Source organism: Nipponia nippon, unplaced genomic scaffold (genome assembly GCF_047370975.1).
Source record: "Nipponia nippon isolate SJK-2023a ecotype South Korea unplaced genomic scaffold, ASM4737097v1 scaffold_6, whole genome shotgun sequence".
NCBI lineage: Eukaryota > Metazoa > Chordata > Aves > Pelecaniformes > Threskiornithidae > Nipponia > Nipponia nippon.
Window position 1 is genome coordinate 68,336,924 of NW_028262380.1, and position 19,326 is coordinate 68,356,249.

General features: G+C 39.5%; 2 protein-coding genes across 5 annotated transcripts in view; one reads left to right on the top strand and one right to left on the bottom strand.

Annotated features, from left to right (window-relative positions):
• Window positions 1–1,990: 1,990 nt before the first annotated feature.
• Window positions 1,991–19,188, bottom strand: ABCE1 (ATP binding cassette subfamily E member 1). 4 transcript variants are annotated; one of them, XM_087737126.1, is made up of 18 exons: window positions 18,935–19,188; window positions 12,967–13,134; window positions 12,569–12,654; window positions 11,975–12,072; window positions 11,462–11,579; window positions 9,338–9,475; window positions 9,099–9,168; window positions 7,888–7,984; window positions 6,856–6,945; window positions 6,133–6,254; window positions 5,221–5,442; window positions 4,673–4,732; window positions 4,530–4,588; window positions 4,248–4,358; window positions 4,011–4,153; window positions 3,791–3,913; window positions 2,535–2,646; window positions 1,991–2,295 (listed from the first exon to the last, which is right to left on the bottom strand). In XM_087737126.1, the coding sequence occupies exons 2-18, from the start codon at window positions 13,067–13,069 to the stop codon at window positions 2,248–2,250; spliced, it is 1,800 nt and encodes a 599-aa protein (XP_087593252.1). In that variant the 5' UTR covers window positions 13,070–13,134; window positions 18,935–19,188; the 3' UTR covers window positions 1,991–2,247. The 4 variants fall into 4 exon arrangements, with proteins under 4 accessions (XP_087593252.1, XP_009467035.2, XP_087593253.1 ...); XM_009468760.2 differs by lacking the exon at window positions 18,935–19,188 and adding an exon at window positions 18,744–18,881; XM_087737127.1 differs by lacking the exon at window positions 18,935–19,188 and adding an exon at window positions 17,972–18,220.
• Window positions 19,007–19,326, top strand: part of ANAPC10 (anaphase promoting complex subunit 10) — a 38,193-nt gene continuing 37,873 nt past the window's right edge. The window contains exon 1 of the mRNA XM_087737133.1: window positions 19,007–19,096. The gene's annotated coding sequence lies outside the window, so the exon portion shown is untranslated. The remainder of the gene's footprint in view (window positions 19,097–19,326) is intronic.

A 19,326-nucleotide genomic window follows, 5' to 3' on the forward strand; every position in this document is an offset into this window, starting at 1 on the left:
TTTACATTTTTGAAACTGTTGCAGTGACAATAAGTGTATGGGTTTTGTTCCAATCGAGCCACTTGTAGACAGCAGCAGAACTATAAACAACTAGTTAATATGTAGGCAAGCTGCAAACTACAGGGGGACGTAAACTGGATTTCTAGTTCTTATTCAAAATGGTAGTGGTAGGGGCTGTGCTGGGGTTTTTCGGGTTTTTTTTCCCCCATTTTTTTCATCTAAATACTTTTCCATTCAGAAACATATGCAGGATTTTGGAAGAGGCAATCTTCAGTTTTTCAGGTTGAGATCTATGCAAGCACTGAGGGATTTAACAGTTGGTACCACTGTGGTCGTCTGTTTACCTCTGCTACTTACAAAGACTTAAAAGGGGCTTCTTGTCGTCTTCCCTGGGAGGTTCTAAAAAGTAACTCGTCGTAGCCCAGATCTGTCCAGCAGTCACTGAAATAACCATTCAGCGCTACAGCAGGCATTTAATCATGAGCTTTGTTGCAAGAACAAAGGCTTTCTACAGAAACTTCTTGGGAAACAATGGAAGAGGTCGGCATGGCGGTAACTGGCAGGGCTATGCTTTTAGAATTTACTTTTAAAAATTAACTTAATTAAGTATTTAAGCTGGGCCTATGCCCCGCCTTGCTACTCTAGGACAGTTAAGGACTGAAATGTGCAGATGCAGTATTTTTTTCCACCTTCACTGTTAATAAAGTAAGTATGGTTTCCTCTGGTTTTGCCAAGAGACTTGTCGATTGATTGGTCAAACCCTTTCCCTGGGGCAAGATGTTTTAAGTTGCAGGATCCCACTGGTTAGTAGGGGACTAGATGTAATATTTAGCGTATCCTGAACTGAGATGTACAGCTTCAGGTATTTGCTAAACCGCATCCTTACCTTACCCTAATTACGACTGATTAACAGAAGATGCAGAACTCAAGTCGAAAGCGAGTTGTACTCATCCGCATGACTTAATTACACTGCCAAGGTTATAAAATATCCAAGTTGCTAACACACATAATGGCTTAAAAAAACCAAAAAGACAAACCACTGCCTTCTCCTGTAACTTATGAGGCAAAAATGTAAATAAAGAGCAAAGCCCTGTTTTGTTTGCTCTCTCGTAACATTTTTCACAGGCCAATGAAGGCAGAACAGACAACTGTTGCATGGAAAATACCCTTCCTTACTTTTAAGATATATAGCTGAAAGTTATTTTTACATGTCTGCAAAACTAACTTACACAAGTAAGTAGGAACCCTTAAATATAGGCACTTTTCCCTCTTGTCTCCCTGAAGGATCTTACTTTATATGGAAATTGATTTTTGACAAGCTATTTTCTTATTTACCTTCTTTTTTGTCTCTAGTAGGGATCAAAGCTTTTGCTTCAGGCAAAAGTAATTCTGGCATCTTAACTTAATCTTTCCATGGGAAGATGGCAGGTGCCAGCACTTGCCGATGGAGGAATGAGTGGGAAAAAAGAGTCCTTAACCTTTCTCCACTATGTAGGTTTAAGTTACAGAAGACTGAAAGGATTTTAATATTTTCTTTAAGACTTTATTTAACTGGTTGATTATTCTCCTGTAACTAGGTCTGAGAAGGTGCACAGGGACAGATGACTAAAAAAGGTGTAGATATTTTCCTTTATATTGCTTGTACTCCAACTTTTGTGTGCTCTTTTCTACAGTGTGTGAGAAAAGGTGTGCGTGGCAACATCATCTAAATATACACACTTCTGAATTGGTAATTCAAGAATTTTTGCACGGTGGAGCAGAAGAGCTGTAAGTTAGGAGGATATTTATTTATGAAACCCTCATCCAGAGAGATTCAACCTTTTTAAAACAGAGTCGCTTCTGTAGCTTGACATTCTTGGTAAGCTGCTCTCTTACACAGAAAACAGCTTCAAAGATTTTTAAAATGAGGAAGTGCAGTCAGTACTTGGTATGTGAGCAGGAGATACTGAATTGAAAACCTCCCTTCAATTATGAAAAATCAGGAGACTCATTTGCACAATTTCAAGGTGGTCTATTTTGAAATTATTACACTGAAAATAGGGCTGTGTCACCAAAATATAGAAAGTGGCAGTTTTACTCAGACTAGGATTTACACTGCTACTGGTCTCAGATGTTACACGCAGCAAAAGATTTTAAGCTCCAAAAGATTAAGTGTTCCAAAACCTGATTGAGCCTTCTCATCCACAAATGTTTAGATTCCAATGTACATTTCTATTTGCCAGTTAGAAAGATGCTCAGATTCAATATTTAGTCATCCAGGAAAAAGTAGTTTCCACTCTTCTTTTGTTCCACATCCTTGGGAAGAGAAAAAAGGTCAATGTTACTTGAAGTAGTCTTTACCAGACTTGAACATACCTGAAATAAAGACACTTATCTAAGCTCCTTTCTACTTACTACTCTTACTGCTCGTTTCAGGTGCTGTTTTCCAGCACAGCAAAACTGCCAGGTTAGTCGTCATTTTGTTCCGTATTTTAAAACCTGGCTTCATATTAAACAGTCACGGCTTCTTTACTGTAAAGGTGCTTCTCTCTTACCTTGATTGAATTGAGTTTGTTTATTCTTGGTCTGTAATTGTTGGGGTCTCTTCTAAAAGTGATTTCAAGTTGAGATAAAAACTTATTCATTCCAGCCAAAAGAGTCTGTGGACTGTGAAGAGAGAAGAACATTCCAGCGAGATTTTCAAAAGTTCTACACCGTGCAGGTTACAGGCAGCTTTGATCTCCGCCCTGAGCTCATTCGGCTCTGGCGACAGAAATGTGAGCTCTCTCTGACATACCAGAATGTGCTACATTTTCAGTCAAATCATGTCTCAAGGAAGTCATAACTACTCTCCTCTTTCAGCAGTGTCTCAGCACAGCACTACAAGTCTTCAGACTGCTATCTTTATATTCTTTTTACTTTGTATCCACACATGTGCGTGTGCCGGCAAACTTACTTACATTTAAAGAAAAAAAAAAACAGAGTTGCACCATTAGCAAGATATAACAAAGATCGTAACTGTTTCTCAGCATGTTATGTGATCATGATTTTTTAATTCAAACACGTGTGTTCTTAGAGGGAATACCGTCAAAACCAGGCTAGCAGCGTGCTGTAAATACAGTAAACACCTTGCTAGACCAATGTGTTTACTTTATCTGGCTTGCGTTAAAGTACTTGGTAATTACACTGTTCTAAAAGCCTCGTTTCTACAGAGACTTTTTGATGAGCAACCTTATTAATTTACACAAAATTATTTACAGGAACAAAAGCAGACATATCAAAAGGGACAGCGTTGAAAGAGTAAAACCCATCGACAGTGTACATTATATATTGCTGTCAAGGCTTGCACTTCACAAGATTTGCATACAGGTACCCTTAGTACACCGCTTTCTTCTAATACATCTGAAAGTTATTTTCATAAGCATAGTTTACAATTGGCCCTTTTTTTCATTCCTTACAATCGATGCCACTTATTTGTTCCCCTCTGATTGGAACTGAATTGGTGTGCACTTGCTTAAGGCTAGTTTAAGCCAGGAACCGGTCTAGTTTTTGAGGGCTTGGTTACATTCTCCAACTATGCCCCAGCTCTGTGTCTAGGCAGCCTCTAAGAGTGGGTCAATCCCATTTTCTTATCCTCGCTTCCAAACAAAAGCCAGAACCCTTGGGACACTCTTGGATCACTTTAAATGCAGCTTAAATTTCCGTAGTCAGGGATGCTTCACCTCCTTATTTTTGTTAAGGCTTCTGATAAACAATTTATTTCTACGTTGTCCTCCTTTATCTTGCTTACTAATCCAAACAAGTCTCTTACCTGTTTGCAAGTGTGTTCTTGGAAGGAATACCATCAAAAACAATCACACGATCAGCAAGATATGTAGCCATGATAAAATCATGTTCTACCACAAAAGCTGTTTTTTTAGCATGGAGAATGAAACTGAAATAGAAATTAAAAAAACATGAGAGAGCTGAATGTAAACATATTGTAAAACTACTGAAAATTTCAGTTACTTTCCCCACCGTGTATACTTTACCGTTTAATGACTCTAGCAGCCATTAGACGTTGTTCAGAGTCCAAATACGCTGAGGGTTCGTCAATTAGGTAGACATCTGCAGGTTTACCGAGACACAGAGCCAACGCAACGCGCTGCAACTCGCCACCAGACAATGTTTGAACCTATTGGGGCGGGGGGAATAAGGCCAGATTTAGTTCAGGTACAGGTAGAGAATTAAAGATGGAAAGTTAGGATGTTGTCTTAGGCAATTAATACCTCCTGGTCAATGATGTTTTCTATCTGAAGAGGTTTCATGACATCAGTTACAAACTGGGGGTGCGTATAGGCATCTCTGATCTTCTCGTGCAGTAGCTGACGGACACTTCCCTATTAGAAGAAAGATGTTGCCACTCGGTTTTATGCACCACGTTGCAAGAAAACAAGAAGAAATAGAACTAGTAGAGCTTTTTGTTCCAGGCATAAAGAAATTCTACCTCTGTACTACGAACATGCTTTTCGTAGCAAACACAATACTTAATAAATAAGGCTTAAACGTACCGTAGATTTAGGACTGATCTTCTGTGGTTTGTAGCTGATATTTAGAACTGGGACCTCACCTATAAAAAGATAAAATTTATAATGAAAACAGGAGCCTTTCCAGTATCTTCAGGATAGGTTTCAACTAAGGTATTAAGCACTACCTCCTTCGTCAGGCGTAAGTCTTCCTGCAAGCATTCGGATAAACGTAGTTTTGCCAGTTCCTAAAACAAAATGTAAGTTACATATTAGTTCAGACTTTTTTGTAACTTAGACCTCTAACAATTAAGTCACTGATACAAAAAAAATAAAGACTTCATAAAGAATACATTTTAAAATTCGACTGCTTTGAGAATTCCTATATTCACTTCCTGCAAGCAGCACTTGCTATTACTTGCTTTTTCGAACGGAAGAGACATCTAAAGCGACAATAGTCCGGACTTGTGGCTTAGCTCACCAGCCCAATCATCATCCTGCCAATCTAAGTTCTTAAAATGAGGTAACAGACAAACACAATGGCATCCTGAACATTCAATAACTTCAAGTTCCGCTATTTAGAGAGCGAGCTCATGGCGTGACATCTCCACTAAGAAACAAGCAGTTCAACCTGACTCAAAACCAGGAATTTTAAAGCCTGGCTCCCAGACTGAAAAAGGGCTTTAGGAGCTTTTTTAGGGCCGTAGAAGCGGTTTCCAACAAGAACTGCACTTACCGTTTTCCCCTAACATCACCATAATTTCAGAATCAGTGAATTCTCCAGCTACTATGGATAGTTCAAATTCTCCCATCTTTTTTTTCATTCCCGGGTATTTGTACATACACATCTTTTTAACCTCTTCTTCATTAGCTGTCTCGGCCACTTTAAATACCAGAGATGCATCTCGAAACCTTAGATTTTCTGTTGGAACGTAGCCATCTAAGAAAATGTTTATGCCTATGAAGGAAGGAAAAAAGATCATTAAAAAAAGTCTACAACAAAGCAAGACAAGATGAATTTCAATTCTTGGCTGTAAATTCCAATCAGATAAGGAGAACGTTGGATTTTAAATGGCGTGTTAAAAGAGGCAACAAAACCTCCTCTTTGAAAGCGCGTACATTATGCAAACTGAATGCAGAAAAATCTTACTACAATTACAGAAAGGCTAGAGAAGCTCTTCCTGAAAACCGAGAGTAACGTGCGCAGGGCTGAAAGCAGCTACTGCTGTCGGACCCATTCTCACAAAAACAGCTCTTACTGAGTCTCAGTGCTACAGGTGTGGTCAATGCGGGTGAACGCTACGTACCTCTGCACTGTGCAAACTGTCTCCTGCCCTTTCTCTACTATTTATAGGGTCTTTTGTGTAACTCCACTGTTTACAAAACACCTGCAAGTATCAAAATTATGTCCATAGCAAGAGACAAAGGGCATTTCATAATTAAGACTTTTGGGTTGAGTTATGAATTTAGGATCATGTAAAACAGAAATTCTGCGCAAAATAGAACAGTAGGTTTTTTCGTTACTGAACTCTAACAGGAAGAAGACATGTTCACACGATTAGACAACTAGCATTCTGATACCTTTTTCGTCTTTCATAGATTTTTTTTTTTTGAGTACGTTTAAAAAGAGAAATATGGCCAGAATTACCTTCTCTTACGCTGAAAGGCATGGTAACAACACCGTAAGCGCTTGGCACACCATACAGGCAGCAGATAAAGTCAGAGAGATAATCTAACACACTTAGATCGTGCTCTACAACAATAATGTACCTGAAAAACAGAGCCAAAGAGATGCTTTTATGCTTCAATACGAAACTTTTTTTTCTTTTTGTCGTACTCTGGTCTTGCATAAGCAAAAGCTATCAACATCATTTTCATTTAATATGGTTTCTTAGCTTTACACTAAATAAGGACAGAGTTCCAATCTCTGATAAGCATTTTTTTAAACTGTCCAATAAACAGACATTGTGAATGACAAATTGAAAGTCCATCTTCAGTGTAAACTGGCAGCTTCTTTATGTACAGTAAATGGAAGGATATTGATTGACTGGAGCAAAAAATACTGAACACATTTTAAGAAAAAAATAGTATCTTTGTGAGAAGGGGATGGAACACCAATATTCAGCTGAAAAATAACCACCTATATTTTCACATCCTTATTACAAAATGCTGAAATAGTACATAAACTATAGGAAATAAGTTTCCGAAATGCAAAGGAATAGCATATTACTGACTTAGAATAGTTTAAACATCTACTAGTGTACCATAGTGAGAAGTCAGCACTTCTAGGGAGATGGACTGGATGTTTCTTCCCTCTGTAAACAGCCACCTATTATTACAGTCTAGCAAAACATTTAAAGTTTGTATTTACCTGTCAGGGTTTATTAGGGATCGAATAGTAATGGCAGCCTTCAAGCGCTGCTTGACATCTAGGTAGCTGGAAGGTTCATCAAACATGAAGCTAGCCCCAAAAGAAAGAACGAAGTCTTAGTGAATGCAAGCTTTGTACATATTCAAACCTAATACTAACGTTTCAACCATTAAATACACAGAAATTAAAAAAAAAAAATCATTTTTTATATTGCGAAAGGGAGACAAAAGATGAGAATTACGTACTGACACCTGCCTTGAATCTCTGATGACTGTCACATGAAATTGTTAAACGGTTCAAGTTAAGTATTACTTTGTCAAAAGTTCTGACAAAGTTCTCAAATGTTACGAGAAATCAGCAATCAGTTAGGAATCCCATGCACTCAGTTCCGATTCAGCTTAAATTTCACATGAACTGAAAAGTGCAAAAGTACTTTAGGAGACTGGAAGAAGGACATCTTCCAAAAGAGAAAAACGAAACACCCAACCAAACAAGAAAACCCACCCAAAACCTGCACCAACCAAAAAAACCCCAGACAAACAACAAACCAAAAAAACCATAACCCCGTAACTCTTCTGATCTGGGTTTCTTGGTGCCAAGGAGTCAGGAAACAGCACAGACTAGGCAGTGATTTCCTGGTTGCAGGACAGGAGAAGAGGGACCCAAGTTCCCAGAGGTGGGGAAGCATCTGTCCATTTGTTATTCAGAGAGGCTAAGTGAGGTACGCTGTCATACAGGATGCACGTGTCTGGGATTAGGGAGAGGTTATGAAGCTGTGATGCCGAAATTTAACGCTGGCCTCTGAAATTAGCTATTTCCAGTCAGATGAATTAAAGTATAAAAAACCCAGAGATTATATACGGAGCAAATACAGATCTTGACTGCTGAGTTGGTAAAAACTTTGGTTTTTAAATCAATTTGTTTAAATATTTCAAACAAAAGTATTATTTCTAACAATAAATGTAAGTTAGAGGACCACATTCTGAGACAGATTCTTAGAAGCAATGTGTAACAGAAGTAAATTAAACATACATATCAGCCTTCTGGATGCAAACAACTGCGCAAGCAAATCTCTGAAGTTCTCCTCCTGAAAGGTCCTCAACATTTCTTTCTTTCAGATGGGTTAAGTCTGCAAATAAGTGGTTAATTTTAGATATGTTATAACCAGCACAACAATTCATATTTTTATTACCTACAGAAACATGTATAATCACAGCAGACATCCTATACAGAGGAAAAAACAGAAAGAAGTAAAGTAAGCGCTCAGTTTATGTAGAAGCATCATAATGCTATTGGTGAGTCACAGCAAGTGACGGCTTCTCTGCAGCATTAGCCGATTAATTTGCATGGCTGCTTCTTATCATGCAGAAGGATTACATTTCTATTTGTTTTTCCACCATATATTTGGTAAAGATTTCTGGCCCTAAAAAGAAACTATACCACTTTTAAAAGCGTTTCCTGTTAGACCTGGCTGAAGAGTTCTGATTTGCAGGAAAATCAAGTCCCCCAAACGTTACAGCAAACGGGTGAAGCCAGCATTTTCTCATCAGCTTTATGAACGGCAAATTTCACAAATATACTGTTTCACTAATAAGTTAAGTGGCACTCAGAGACCACGCTCTTGGTCGCACAATGCAGCCCCACCACCTTTGCCACCCAGATCTACCAAAAAGAACCCTGTTGCTTAAATTAACACCTAAATTTAATAACAACTGAATTCAAACAGATGTTCAGAATTCAAATGCAGATGTTCTTATTAATTGCATTATTCTCAGAAGTCAGTATTACTGCCATTATTACTAGCCATATACAGGTTTTTTTTGGGGGGGTGGGGGCGCGGGGGAAGGTTTTTCTATTTGGATAATATTTTCTGTATGGAATGGTTCTCACAAGAGGGGATGCTAAGATTTTGCCAGAGTTGTAAGCAAGAGCAGCAGATGGTAACTGGAATTTTTCCAGATTTAAAAATAAACACTTTCTACCATGAAACAGAAACTGCATTAGATTCTGTTAACTAGCATGTATCAATTAGTTTGCCTTTGCCACTAGAAAGTATTACTTGCATTGGTTCAGACATGCTTACAGCAAGCCCTAGGCTTTAAACTAAAGCATCTTTACTTTTTTCTCTTTTTTTTTTAAATTGGTATAATTTAAATTTACTATCACATTAGTGGTAACTTTATTTTTTCAGTAAATGTGAATTTCTCAAATGCTTTGAAGTTTGACTTTGCAAAATTACTTACCAAGCTGCTGACATACAACAGTTTGTGTCTTAGTTTCATCCTTCCTATCCAGAATTGATCCCACTGTTCCCTGCATGATAAATAATAAAAAACCCCCCACAACATTATTTCAACATTAAAAATTTCAAATAGTAGTGGTTTTTCGACATTGAATTATGCTGCTAAATAACATCTTTAAACACAAGAGAAGTATTACAGGAGAAGCTTCCAGCTTTCTATTAGCTCACAAAATTTCTCACCTTTGCAGCTTTAGGGATCTGGTCCACGTACTGAGGTTTAATGATAGCTTTCAGGTCATCTTCCAGGATCTTGGTAAAATAATTTTGTAATTCAGATCCTCGGAAATAAGTCAAAATTTCTTGCCAGTCAGGTGGATCCTGTGACAAAATTGAAGTCTATGTTTACTTACACCATTCTAAAAACATCATAAAAATATCTAATTTGAAAATTCTGATCAATACAACAAATAGAATATGCTTGCAAGATTAAAAAAAAAGCCTGGATAAAAGCTAGTTACCAAACTGTTATATTTCCTCTGCAAAGTTTCCATTAAAAAAAAAAAAATAGAAAAACTATAAAATTGCAAAATGGAGGGCAGAAGTTCAGATTTTTTTCCCCCAAGTGTCACTAGCCCTTTCAAGAAAAAGCATTTTAAATTTGCACCTAGGACATCCAAAACTGTCCTCAAACAGTTGAGAAGCTACGAGTGAAACTTCATGGGGAAAATGACAGCGTGGATTAGTGTGACCGCACTTATTAACTATCTCATCCAGCTAATCCAAAGGAAAAGGGTTGGACTGATAAAATCAACTTGCACAAAAGACGCAATAAAATTTGGTAATTTTCCCTGTTTCTAGCAAACATTTCCAAGGAAGCAGAAGGAGAAGACAGGAAAAATGACAAAAAAAAAAAAGAGGGAACCATTCAGAGCAATCACCCAGGACAAAGTCCCAACCTGTACAGTTTTGGTTTGCACAGCGTACTACTCTGAATGGTGCCGAGTTAATTATTTTGATGGTAAACAGTATGGAAACAGAGCGACACAGCCATATTTCCAAACCAAGCAAATACACAGAGGAAATGCTTCATAAGTTGTAGAGCAGAAGCAACACGGAAGATTCAATTCATACCACGTGTTTCTGTGGTCATAATGATTTGGCTCGTCACAGGAAAGTCTGATTTTGGAAGCATGGTAATTGAATTAAGTGCACATTCAGAAAGTCAAAAGTTTTGCTATTTCTGCAATACTACCACCTGAAACAAGAAGTCCACAAAATAATATAAACCAAACTTGAAAGAGAATCGAAAATGTAGCTGGGAAATGATTACTTCTTTGCAGTTTTAAGTGGCAGCCACAAAATGAATAATTTATCAAAACACTACTCTTTCAGGTAAAGAAGCTGATGAAGAAATTTTGAACACACTTGTTCCTACAAGTCCTTCCTGAAGGACAAAAGGGAGCATCAGCATTCAATTGTCACCATGTAATTTGAAGGAGAGAAGGTGATAACTGCAATACTGTCTGATAAGAAGAGTCACAATCGTTATTTGTGTCTTTTCTCTAATAACAGTCAATTTGGAATAGTGCTAAGTAAAGAAACCCCTGTAAATTATTTTGCTTGCTGGCTGCACAGTTTGACTTAGTATAAATACATAGGAAAATGGGTTATGATCTCCCACGACGACCAGGAGATGACAAGTTGTTCTATGTCTGGTTCTCAAAAAATACTATCAAAATTTCTACGTATCTAGCAACATGAAGAAACTAAGGATTTTCAGAACTTAGTATTAAAGGGTACAGTGGGAAATATCTTCAACAACACCTTATCAGAACAACAGATTTTATAAGAGATCATCTTCAAAGGAATCAAAGACAAAAAAGCCTAAGAAATCACAAGGATACACGGTAAGTGCTCATAGACACCAGAGCTGTTCAGATAAAAACAATGTTGACTTAGAAGAAACTCCAGACCATGAGCTACCTAAATCCCTTGATGGGGAACAGGTAAATTACGCAGGGGAAAAAAAAAGCTGACATTTTTAAAGACCGGTATTAAAAAAAAAAAACCAACCCAAACCTTAAGTGTGACTTAAAGACAGAAACTTACCTCTGATATTTATTTTAGTGTGTTATAATTAGTGTCCTTATCTTTCTGGAAAGATATATAGAAATTGCAAAAAAAGCCTTTGTTAACAACATCCTTCTACTATTGTTTCTGTATGGAGTAGGGTCACTGGCTGTCAACAGGGGAAGTGCCAATGTCCTTGCAAATTTTATCGTATTCACAGATACCAAAGTTCAGTGGAAAAAATATAACCATGGCCATATATAACGCCAACTCTATTTTACTGCTGATACATACATCATATTTTCCAAGATTTGGCTTCTGTTTTCCTGCTAAAATTTTCAAGGCAGTTGATTTTCCAATACCATTGGTTCCAACCAATCCCAGTACTTCACCTGGACGAGGGATAGGCAACCTGTACACAACATTGATAACTTTACATTATATTAATGCCATCAGACACCAGCATTTGGTGGTAAAGCAAATGTTACAACCTGTTTTCAGACTTTCCGATTATTTCAGCCTACTTCGTTAACTTGCCAATATATAATTGAAGTTAAATCAATATTCCTTAAAAATAGAAGATCATAAGAAAGATTTAAGAGCAGTCTGTTCTTTAAACAGGAGCTCTGTAAAATGAGCACTAGAATTTTATTTCATTATAATACTTTTCAATAAGAAAAAAGTAATTAACATTCAAAAAGGAAGCTACTGAGGTAATAACGAAGAACACCTTGATGCGCACTGTGTTTAGACTACCAAAAACTTGAATATTTTGTCTCTTTTACATTGATTTGAAAAATAAGATACCTGTGAAGTTTGAAGGCATTGGCACAATATCTATGCGTTGTTTCTTTCTCCAGGTTGCTAGGTAAGTTAACAATTGACAAGGCTCCAAAAGGACATTTCTGTAATTGAAACAAACGTATAGATGACTAGTGCACACAAACAATTTATTAACAAAATGCTACGTTCTGTACTGCACCCAGCCGTGCATTTAAATATTTTAAAAGAACTTTTACCAAATTATTTCACTTTCATTTACACAGTCAACTTTCCAAAGAAGTTCTATACCACATTTTTCAAATTAAATAGGTAGCAATTTAGACTGTCAGTCCACAATACAAATAAGGCACACTGCATATATTCTCTAGCTCTTTTACAAAAACATCTTTCTACTGCTAGGTGTCTACAGCCATAAGAAAAAAGTTACAATCCACACCCCGCAACCCAACCAGTTCAGTAAACCGACACAGTACTGCACTTTCTATAAACAATAACAGTTAACAAGGTCTGATTATTCAGGGAAACAAAATTGCTTTTTGAAGTTACAGTATGCATTACTAAGTATAATAGCATAATAAGGAAATTTTATCACTTTAAATAAAGCAGCCTAACTTTTACCTTGATGCAAATACCACAACCAATACAAAGTGTTTCTGAGATCCATGCTATTTTGCTCTGCGATGTGACTTCTATGCAAAGTTTTCCTGGTGAAAAAGAATAAGATTAGCTCAAGAAGGCTTCTGATGAATCAGAATTCTTGCCAGTACTACTAAATTACACAGAGGAACACGTAACTGATTAATGTTCACTGAAGCTTCAGATCATCCGAAGACCTGAAAAGTGGCATTATTACTATGAATTGTTCATGCTTTCAGTGATACTTCTAAAGGCTTTATGAAACAAAGCATGAACGATAAACAAAAAACTAGCAATTACAAAAAACTAGTTCCTTCTAGCAGAACATTATTTAAGCAACTGGAGAAGTTTTAAATACGTTGTTACGGTACATTTCTTACCCATTCGAACCACAGGACAACTCTTCTTGCATTCTTGACGGCATTTCTTTGGCTTACACTTGTCATGGTTGACAATAGCAATTCTTGTTAATTTGTCTGCCATAATGCACAATTTAGGGTTAAACACATACACCAATTATGAGGAGCAGTAGTGGGAGTCTTCCAGATCTTAAGGAAAAAAAAAAAAAAGGAAAAAAAAAAGAAAAAAAAGGAAAAAAAAGGGGGAAAAAAAAGGAAAAAAAAGGGGGAAAAAAAAGGAAAAAAAAAGAGAACATGATTACTGACAGCCCAGAGAACATACCTATCTGAAGTTATTACTAGCAGAGTTCAAAGATGAAAAAAGTAAAACAATTTGATTTTTTTCCTCTTGTAAGCAAGATGGCAAACAGGGCAAAGTCTCAGATACAAATAGTAAGGGTACCGATGTGTGAATAGCTGCACAAATCTTTAACATCAGCTTTCCACTCCATTACTATTTCTTCACTGCAAAATAAAACTGTGATTATATCAGAGCATGTATTTGTTTCCAAGAAAAGCATGTCGTAGGACGAACAGAAGAATCTATACTGCCGCAAATTTCAGTTTCACAAGCTGCCTTGTGTAAAGTCCCCTTGTTCATGCTACAGTGTCTGGTAAAGTCGAATTGTGACTACAACTATTACTCCAAGAATCTGATTACAACATTCATTTTGCAAACTGTATGCCAGTGTTCTATATTAAATGATTAAAATACTGTAAAATTTAAACAGTTTCAAAGTGAAAATTTGTAGTTGCACGTAGAAAAGTAATCCAGGCAATGTGAACAGACATACGTGAGGAGGTTTGATTCTTTTATCTTGAGTTTCATTAGTATTTGAATAACTATACTTGCACTCTGCCTTTCCTAACATGGTATCAATGACTATACTATATTCTAATAAAAATAAGCAAGATTCTTCATAAAATTATTTTTATAAGAGAAAGGTCTTGGAGTACTAGACAATTAAATATTCCTGCAATCACAAATAAATGCACTCAAAGAAGTGAAATGACTACTTGTATTCCTCTACATAACTGTCTCTTCCCTTGCTTAGATATTTGCAATGCGCATTGACAAGCACCGGATTGTACTGGGAATTTATGTCAACGATTGTAGCAGAAGGGAAGGAAGGATAAAGAATTTTAAATTTAAGTCTTGACAGATAAAAAAAGGTGGAATATATTTTAAAGTGCATTTATATTTCCTTTACCATATTCACAACACATAGTACTGAGAATAACAATAATAACAACAACTTTACCTTCCTATGAGCAACACACACCTAAGGACAACTCCCTCCACTCACTCCTGCTCCAGAACAAAGACAACTGAATTACAAGGCTCTCGGCAGTTTACAAGACATTACAGATGACAAACAGATTTATTTTTTTTTTTTTGTCCAAAGAAAGACCATAAATAAAGTACAACGCATTTCCAGTTCAACACCACTAAATAAAGTGATGGCTTCCCTACAGATGATGCCAATTCAAAATCATTTCAATTCAATGCAATAGGTATCAGTAGTTCAAAGACATAACTCGGAAGGAGTCTTGAAATACTTCAGGGTTACACACAGTCCGCATGAGCACTTCTTTCCAAGAAAAGGATTCCAGAATTTCTTATTAAAGAAAGTATTTTCTGTTGGATGTCCAGTTCGTCTTTGCTGCACCAAACTAAAGTATCCTGCAGTGGTTTAGAGACTGTTTACTACATACGGCTATTGTATGAAGTTGTGACTTTCAATCTCTTGAAAGAAGCAGAAATAAAACAGGTGTAGGCCACATTTATCACGTTAAATTCCATCCTTCTCTAACCCCACCTGTGAACATTAGTTGGAAGGAATCCTACAGGTACTACTGTAATATCAAAGAAAGGAATAGACTGGCATCTAACAGGGAGCAAAGGTCAGAAATGAAGATGTTATTGTATCTTTAAATCTGTTATTACCATAGTTAGGAATATTTTAAGTGGTTCCTTTTAAAAATGGTAGTCTTATTCCTCTTTTCAATTTCCGAAGTATTTTTAAATTAATGTCTAAAGATATTCTTCATTGAATATAAATGAATGCAATTATTAGTCATGCTGCCAACCTTATTGTGGCACTTTCTACTTCTAATATTTCAATTTTTTTTCTTTAATCTTTTAACACTTCCTAAGCCAAAAAGTCCTAATAACGTAGTTGATGTTTTCAAGTAAGTGACTGAATATTTAAAAAAATTTAAAAAGTGATTTTACAGGTCTGTACCGTCAGACCAGATTAGCAAAGCAGGGCCAAACACTGCAATTACATCCATAGGCCAGGCCAACAGGCACAGAATAATGGGTTTGCAATTCTCACTTTAATACACTTTTCTTACATAAGAAAACAAGGAACTGAATGTCTTATTCTTAAAAACTATAAGGATGTTTGAATCGGGGTAATTTTCTAGGAGACAGGTGCCGGATTTTGTCAGTGCTTCAAATAAAGATACATTCTCTGGGGACATATCCCAGTCCTTTTCATAAAAGTCCTGTAGTTTGCAGTGCATAGAGCATCTGGGGGTGGATCGCTCACTCTTTGGTTTCCCGAGGGAAACACCTCACCTGGGTCAGCCCCTTCTCCAACACCACCCGTGTGGCTGAGTACCCTGAGCAGACAGACCACGCTGTCTGTCTGCCAGGCAGGGCTCTCCCTGCTAGTTATCTTAGCTCTAACTAGCACATAAACTATTTCTATGGGTTACAAAAGCAAGCTCTAGAGACAAAGCTGCCGTGCTTCAGGAGCTCGCCTCCCGTATCCAACCTCCCAGCCCTCCGTTGGAGGGTACTGCCTGAGCAGTACAGATAGCAGACCAGACAAACTCTCCCCTCAGCCATCCACCCTTCCAGCCTGGTGTGTAGCTTAAAGCACCAAAGCAGGAGAATGGGATGGGGGTTGCTCTAAAAGACCGAGTCAAATATAGCTTGAAACGATTAGTTTTTGCCACCTACCTCGGCAAGCTTTCCACCCAGTCTTGGTGGGGTAACCAGACTGAAGTTTACACTACTACCCATTGCTGAATCGGACCATGGTTGGTAAGTACTAAAACAGCCTAAGTTTTTGAAAATGCCCATCTGTGGTGAAGAGTTTTGAAGGGGCCACAGAAGTAAGTACACCAAGCATTTATAAAGTACTTGCGGGGGGGAGAACTAATGAACCAACATGGAGACATACACTTGTGCCTCCCTGCTCCCATCTACATGATGGAAGTGTCAGAGTATCCAAAACTCGCCAGTGTCTCTTAAACCATTTTTGGAAAAAAAAATATGTGTGACCTCTGTCACTTCTGCAATATTTCTAGGACTGTCCTGATGCCTTCGATGATAACTGTCCGCAAGAGAAAATAATAATTTAGTAATAATAATGATAATTCAGTTTAGCGCAAATTAAACAACACTGTCCAAAACCAGACTGAACTCAAGTTACATATTTATATGCAGTTACTTCGGTAGCATTTAACTTAATGTACCAAATAGGATTGTCTGATTTCAAGGTGCAGACAGCAGAACTCTCAATACACCGAACACAGGTCAGCAACATATACAGTATGCAGACGCTACAATACAGCATACCAGTAATTGTTAAGTATAGTCAGCAGTTTAAGGGCAGGAGAAACTGGTATGCAGAAGCATTTAAGTTCATGTCTGTATTTCTCCCTTCCAAATCAAGAAGAACGGAACAAAAAATAAAGTACGAAAATATTAACTTGTTACTAACCACAAGAGTAACGTGTTATTTTAAATTAGTGAATTCTGATGGAGCGACAACAGAAAATCTTTCCAGAACGATGGACACAGGGGAAAGAACGAGAGGAGGAATAACTGCTAGCAAAAAAAAAAAAGTTCCAAAAACCTTGACTATCAGTTATTGAAGCCAAAAGCTGTCCATTAAGTCCAATTATGAGACTTAATACAAACACTAAAACATGTCTAAAAATAAGACACAAAACGTTATCACAAGCACTTTAAGTCAGCATTCTTATACTGACAGACCAGAAGAAACTGAAAAAAAAAAAAAAAGCACATAAGCAGGCCTTGCTACTTATTCCAAAAGGCAACAGTAATGTACAATCTGTAGAACAAATGTAATGTACTTGCATTAGGAACATTTTTTTTAATAGGCATTACAGTTATATTAGAATTTACTAAATCCAGTCAATTATGACTAAGAAGGATTTGTAATTGCATTGAATTATTCAGACTTAAACAAAGAAACATTAAAAAAAAAATAAACGAAGGCTGAAACATAACAGACGCAATTCAATTAAATGATGTGAAGGTAAGATCTGTGTTCAGAATTCAGCCACACTTTAGTTACTTTGCAGAAAAAGACTTAACATTTTAAATTTAAATGAAAGACAAAGAACAGATTTTCAAACTGCATATGGGAGATCACTACATTTGTAAGTGCCAAAGCAGAAATAATAGTAAATGCTACAAGAACAAACAAAATCTACTAAGAATTAAGAACTAGTCTATGCTTAAGGTTTTAACGTTTTAGAAACTGAGACAACGTACAAAAAGAAGTTTAAACAAGCCCCAAATCTCCCTACTGTATTTAACTCATTATATTACTCATAAGGCACAACATGAATATGAAAATAAATACAACGTTAACATGAAAAGCATACAGTCAAATATACTGACGCAGCATAATGAGCGGGTGTGTTTAGCTGGTGCTGAATAGTATTAATTACCACTCAGTCTTTAGTATTGCCTTTTAACATGAAGTGAAATGAGAATAAACCCATAAATTAGCAATCTACCACATGAACATTACAGAAGTGTTTCACGACCACTCGTTTAGGACTAGAGTTTAGGAAACCGTAGCAGAGAAACTTAAATTAGAGCTTGAAAACTGTCACAGAAACTTGCAGGTGAAATAACGAAGTGCATTCCAGAGAGGAAAGACTACCATGGTCCTAGAGAAAAGCCCTGCCAGGTTTTTCTTTTGCCTTTTCCACTTACCTTGTAAAAAGCAGCCTCGCCCTATTATTTTATCAAATCTGCAAGATGTCTTGACCTCCTCACCACACAAGCACGCACATGGATATGAACTTTCCCCAAAATAAGGCAAAACATGGCTTTTTTCTTCCTCCAGAAGAGGAAATCCCTGCTTTCACAGGAAAAACCCAGCGGCTTTCCCCTCCCCGGCCCCCGCCGCGCCAGGGCCGGCGCAGGGTGCCCGCACGAAGGCGATTCCCGCAGCAGAAGGGAAGGTTTGCTGCTGCGGCGCGGCACAGGGCGCCTGACGTGACAAACGCAAAGCACGGGCAGATGACGTACAACTCGCCCGAGACGACGAACCGCATGTGCGGGCAGCGCCGGCCGGGAAGGGACGGCCTCCCGCCCCACACCGGCCCATCTTTCTGCCCGGGCCGGGACCGAGGCCCCGGTTCAGAGGAGCGGGCGGCCCGGCTCCCTTGGAGCCAGGGGGCAACGACTTCAGGGGGGCTGGGCGCCGCCGCGCAGCCGGCCCACCTGCCGGGCCAGGCCGGGAGCAGCCGGCCCTGAGGCCCGGGCGAGGAGCTGCCGGCCGGCCCCGCTCCCACGGGGTGGGTGAGGGCGAGCCCCAGGCCCCGGCGCCGCGGGAGGAGGCCGAGCCCGGCGGCGGGGGCAGGGCCGGCAGCACGGGAAGCCGGCGGCGGCTCCCGGCAAGGGGAGGGGGGCCCTTTCCTACCCCCCCTCCCGCGCCAAAACGCCGGTGTCTCCCCACCCGCCCGGTCCGGAGGCCGCTTACCGGGAGATGGGGGAGAGAGCGAGGCGGCCCCGCTCCCCGGCCGGGCCGCAGCGGGGAACGGCGTCCCCTGTCCCGCGGGCCGGCACGCAACGTGCTCCGGCCGCCGCCACCCGGCCAAGATGGCCGCCGCCCCCGCAGGGAGGGGCCTGGGCGCGCACCATAGAGAAGAGGGGAAGGAAGGGGGGGCTCACCATAGAGAACATGCGCCTGTTCGGAGAGAGAGCGGCGCCTCCCGCCACGGGGAGGAGAGGGGCGGGGCGCGGGGCGTTCGGTATCAGTCCGCGCGCTGAGGACGCGACGGTTGGTGACGCCATCTCCGGGTGACGCCGCCGGAGAGGCGCGCTAGGCGCGAGGTCTGTCCGCCGTCCCGGCTCCCCGCCCTCGTCCCGGGGCGTTCCGTGAGGCGGGGGAAGGGGGGGGAACGGGACGACGGGGACCGGGCCGTTACGGTCTATAGCGGCTCGGCACTGAGGGGAGCCGCCGGGGGCGACAAGCCCCGCCCCGAGCCCCCAGCGCGCGCCGAGCTCCGCCTCTCCCCGCCGGCTGCGGGCGGGCTCCGCCCCTTCCCCCCTCCCGCCTTTCG

Excerpts from the sequence above, each read along its gene's own strand:
- ABCE1 (XM_087737126.1), bottom strand. The coding sequence starts at position 13,069 with ATGGCAGACAAATTAACAAGAATTGCTATTGTCAACCATGACAAGTGT. Across the intron at positions 4,589-4,672 it reads ACTTACGCCTGACGAAGGAG|GTGAGGTCCCAGTTCTAAAT; the intron begins GTAGTGCTTAAT and ends ATCTTTTTATAG. Across the intron at positions 4,359-4,529 it reads AGATCAGTCCTAAATCTACG|GGAAGTGTCCGTCAGCTACT; the intron begins GTACGTTTAAGC and ends TTCTTCTAATAG.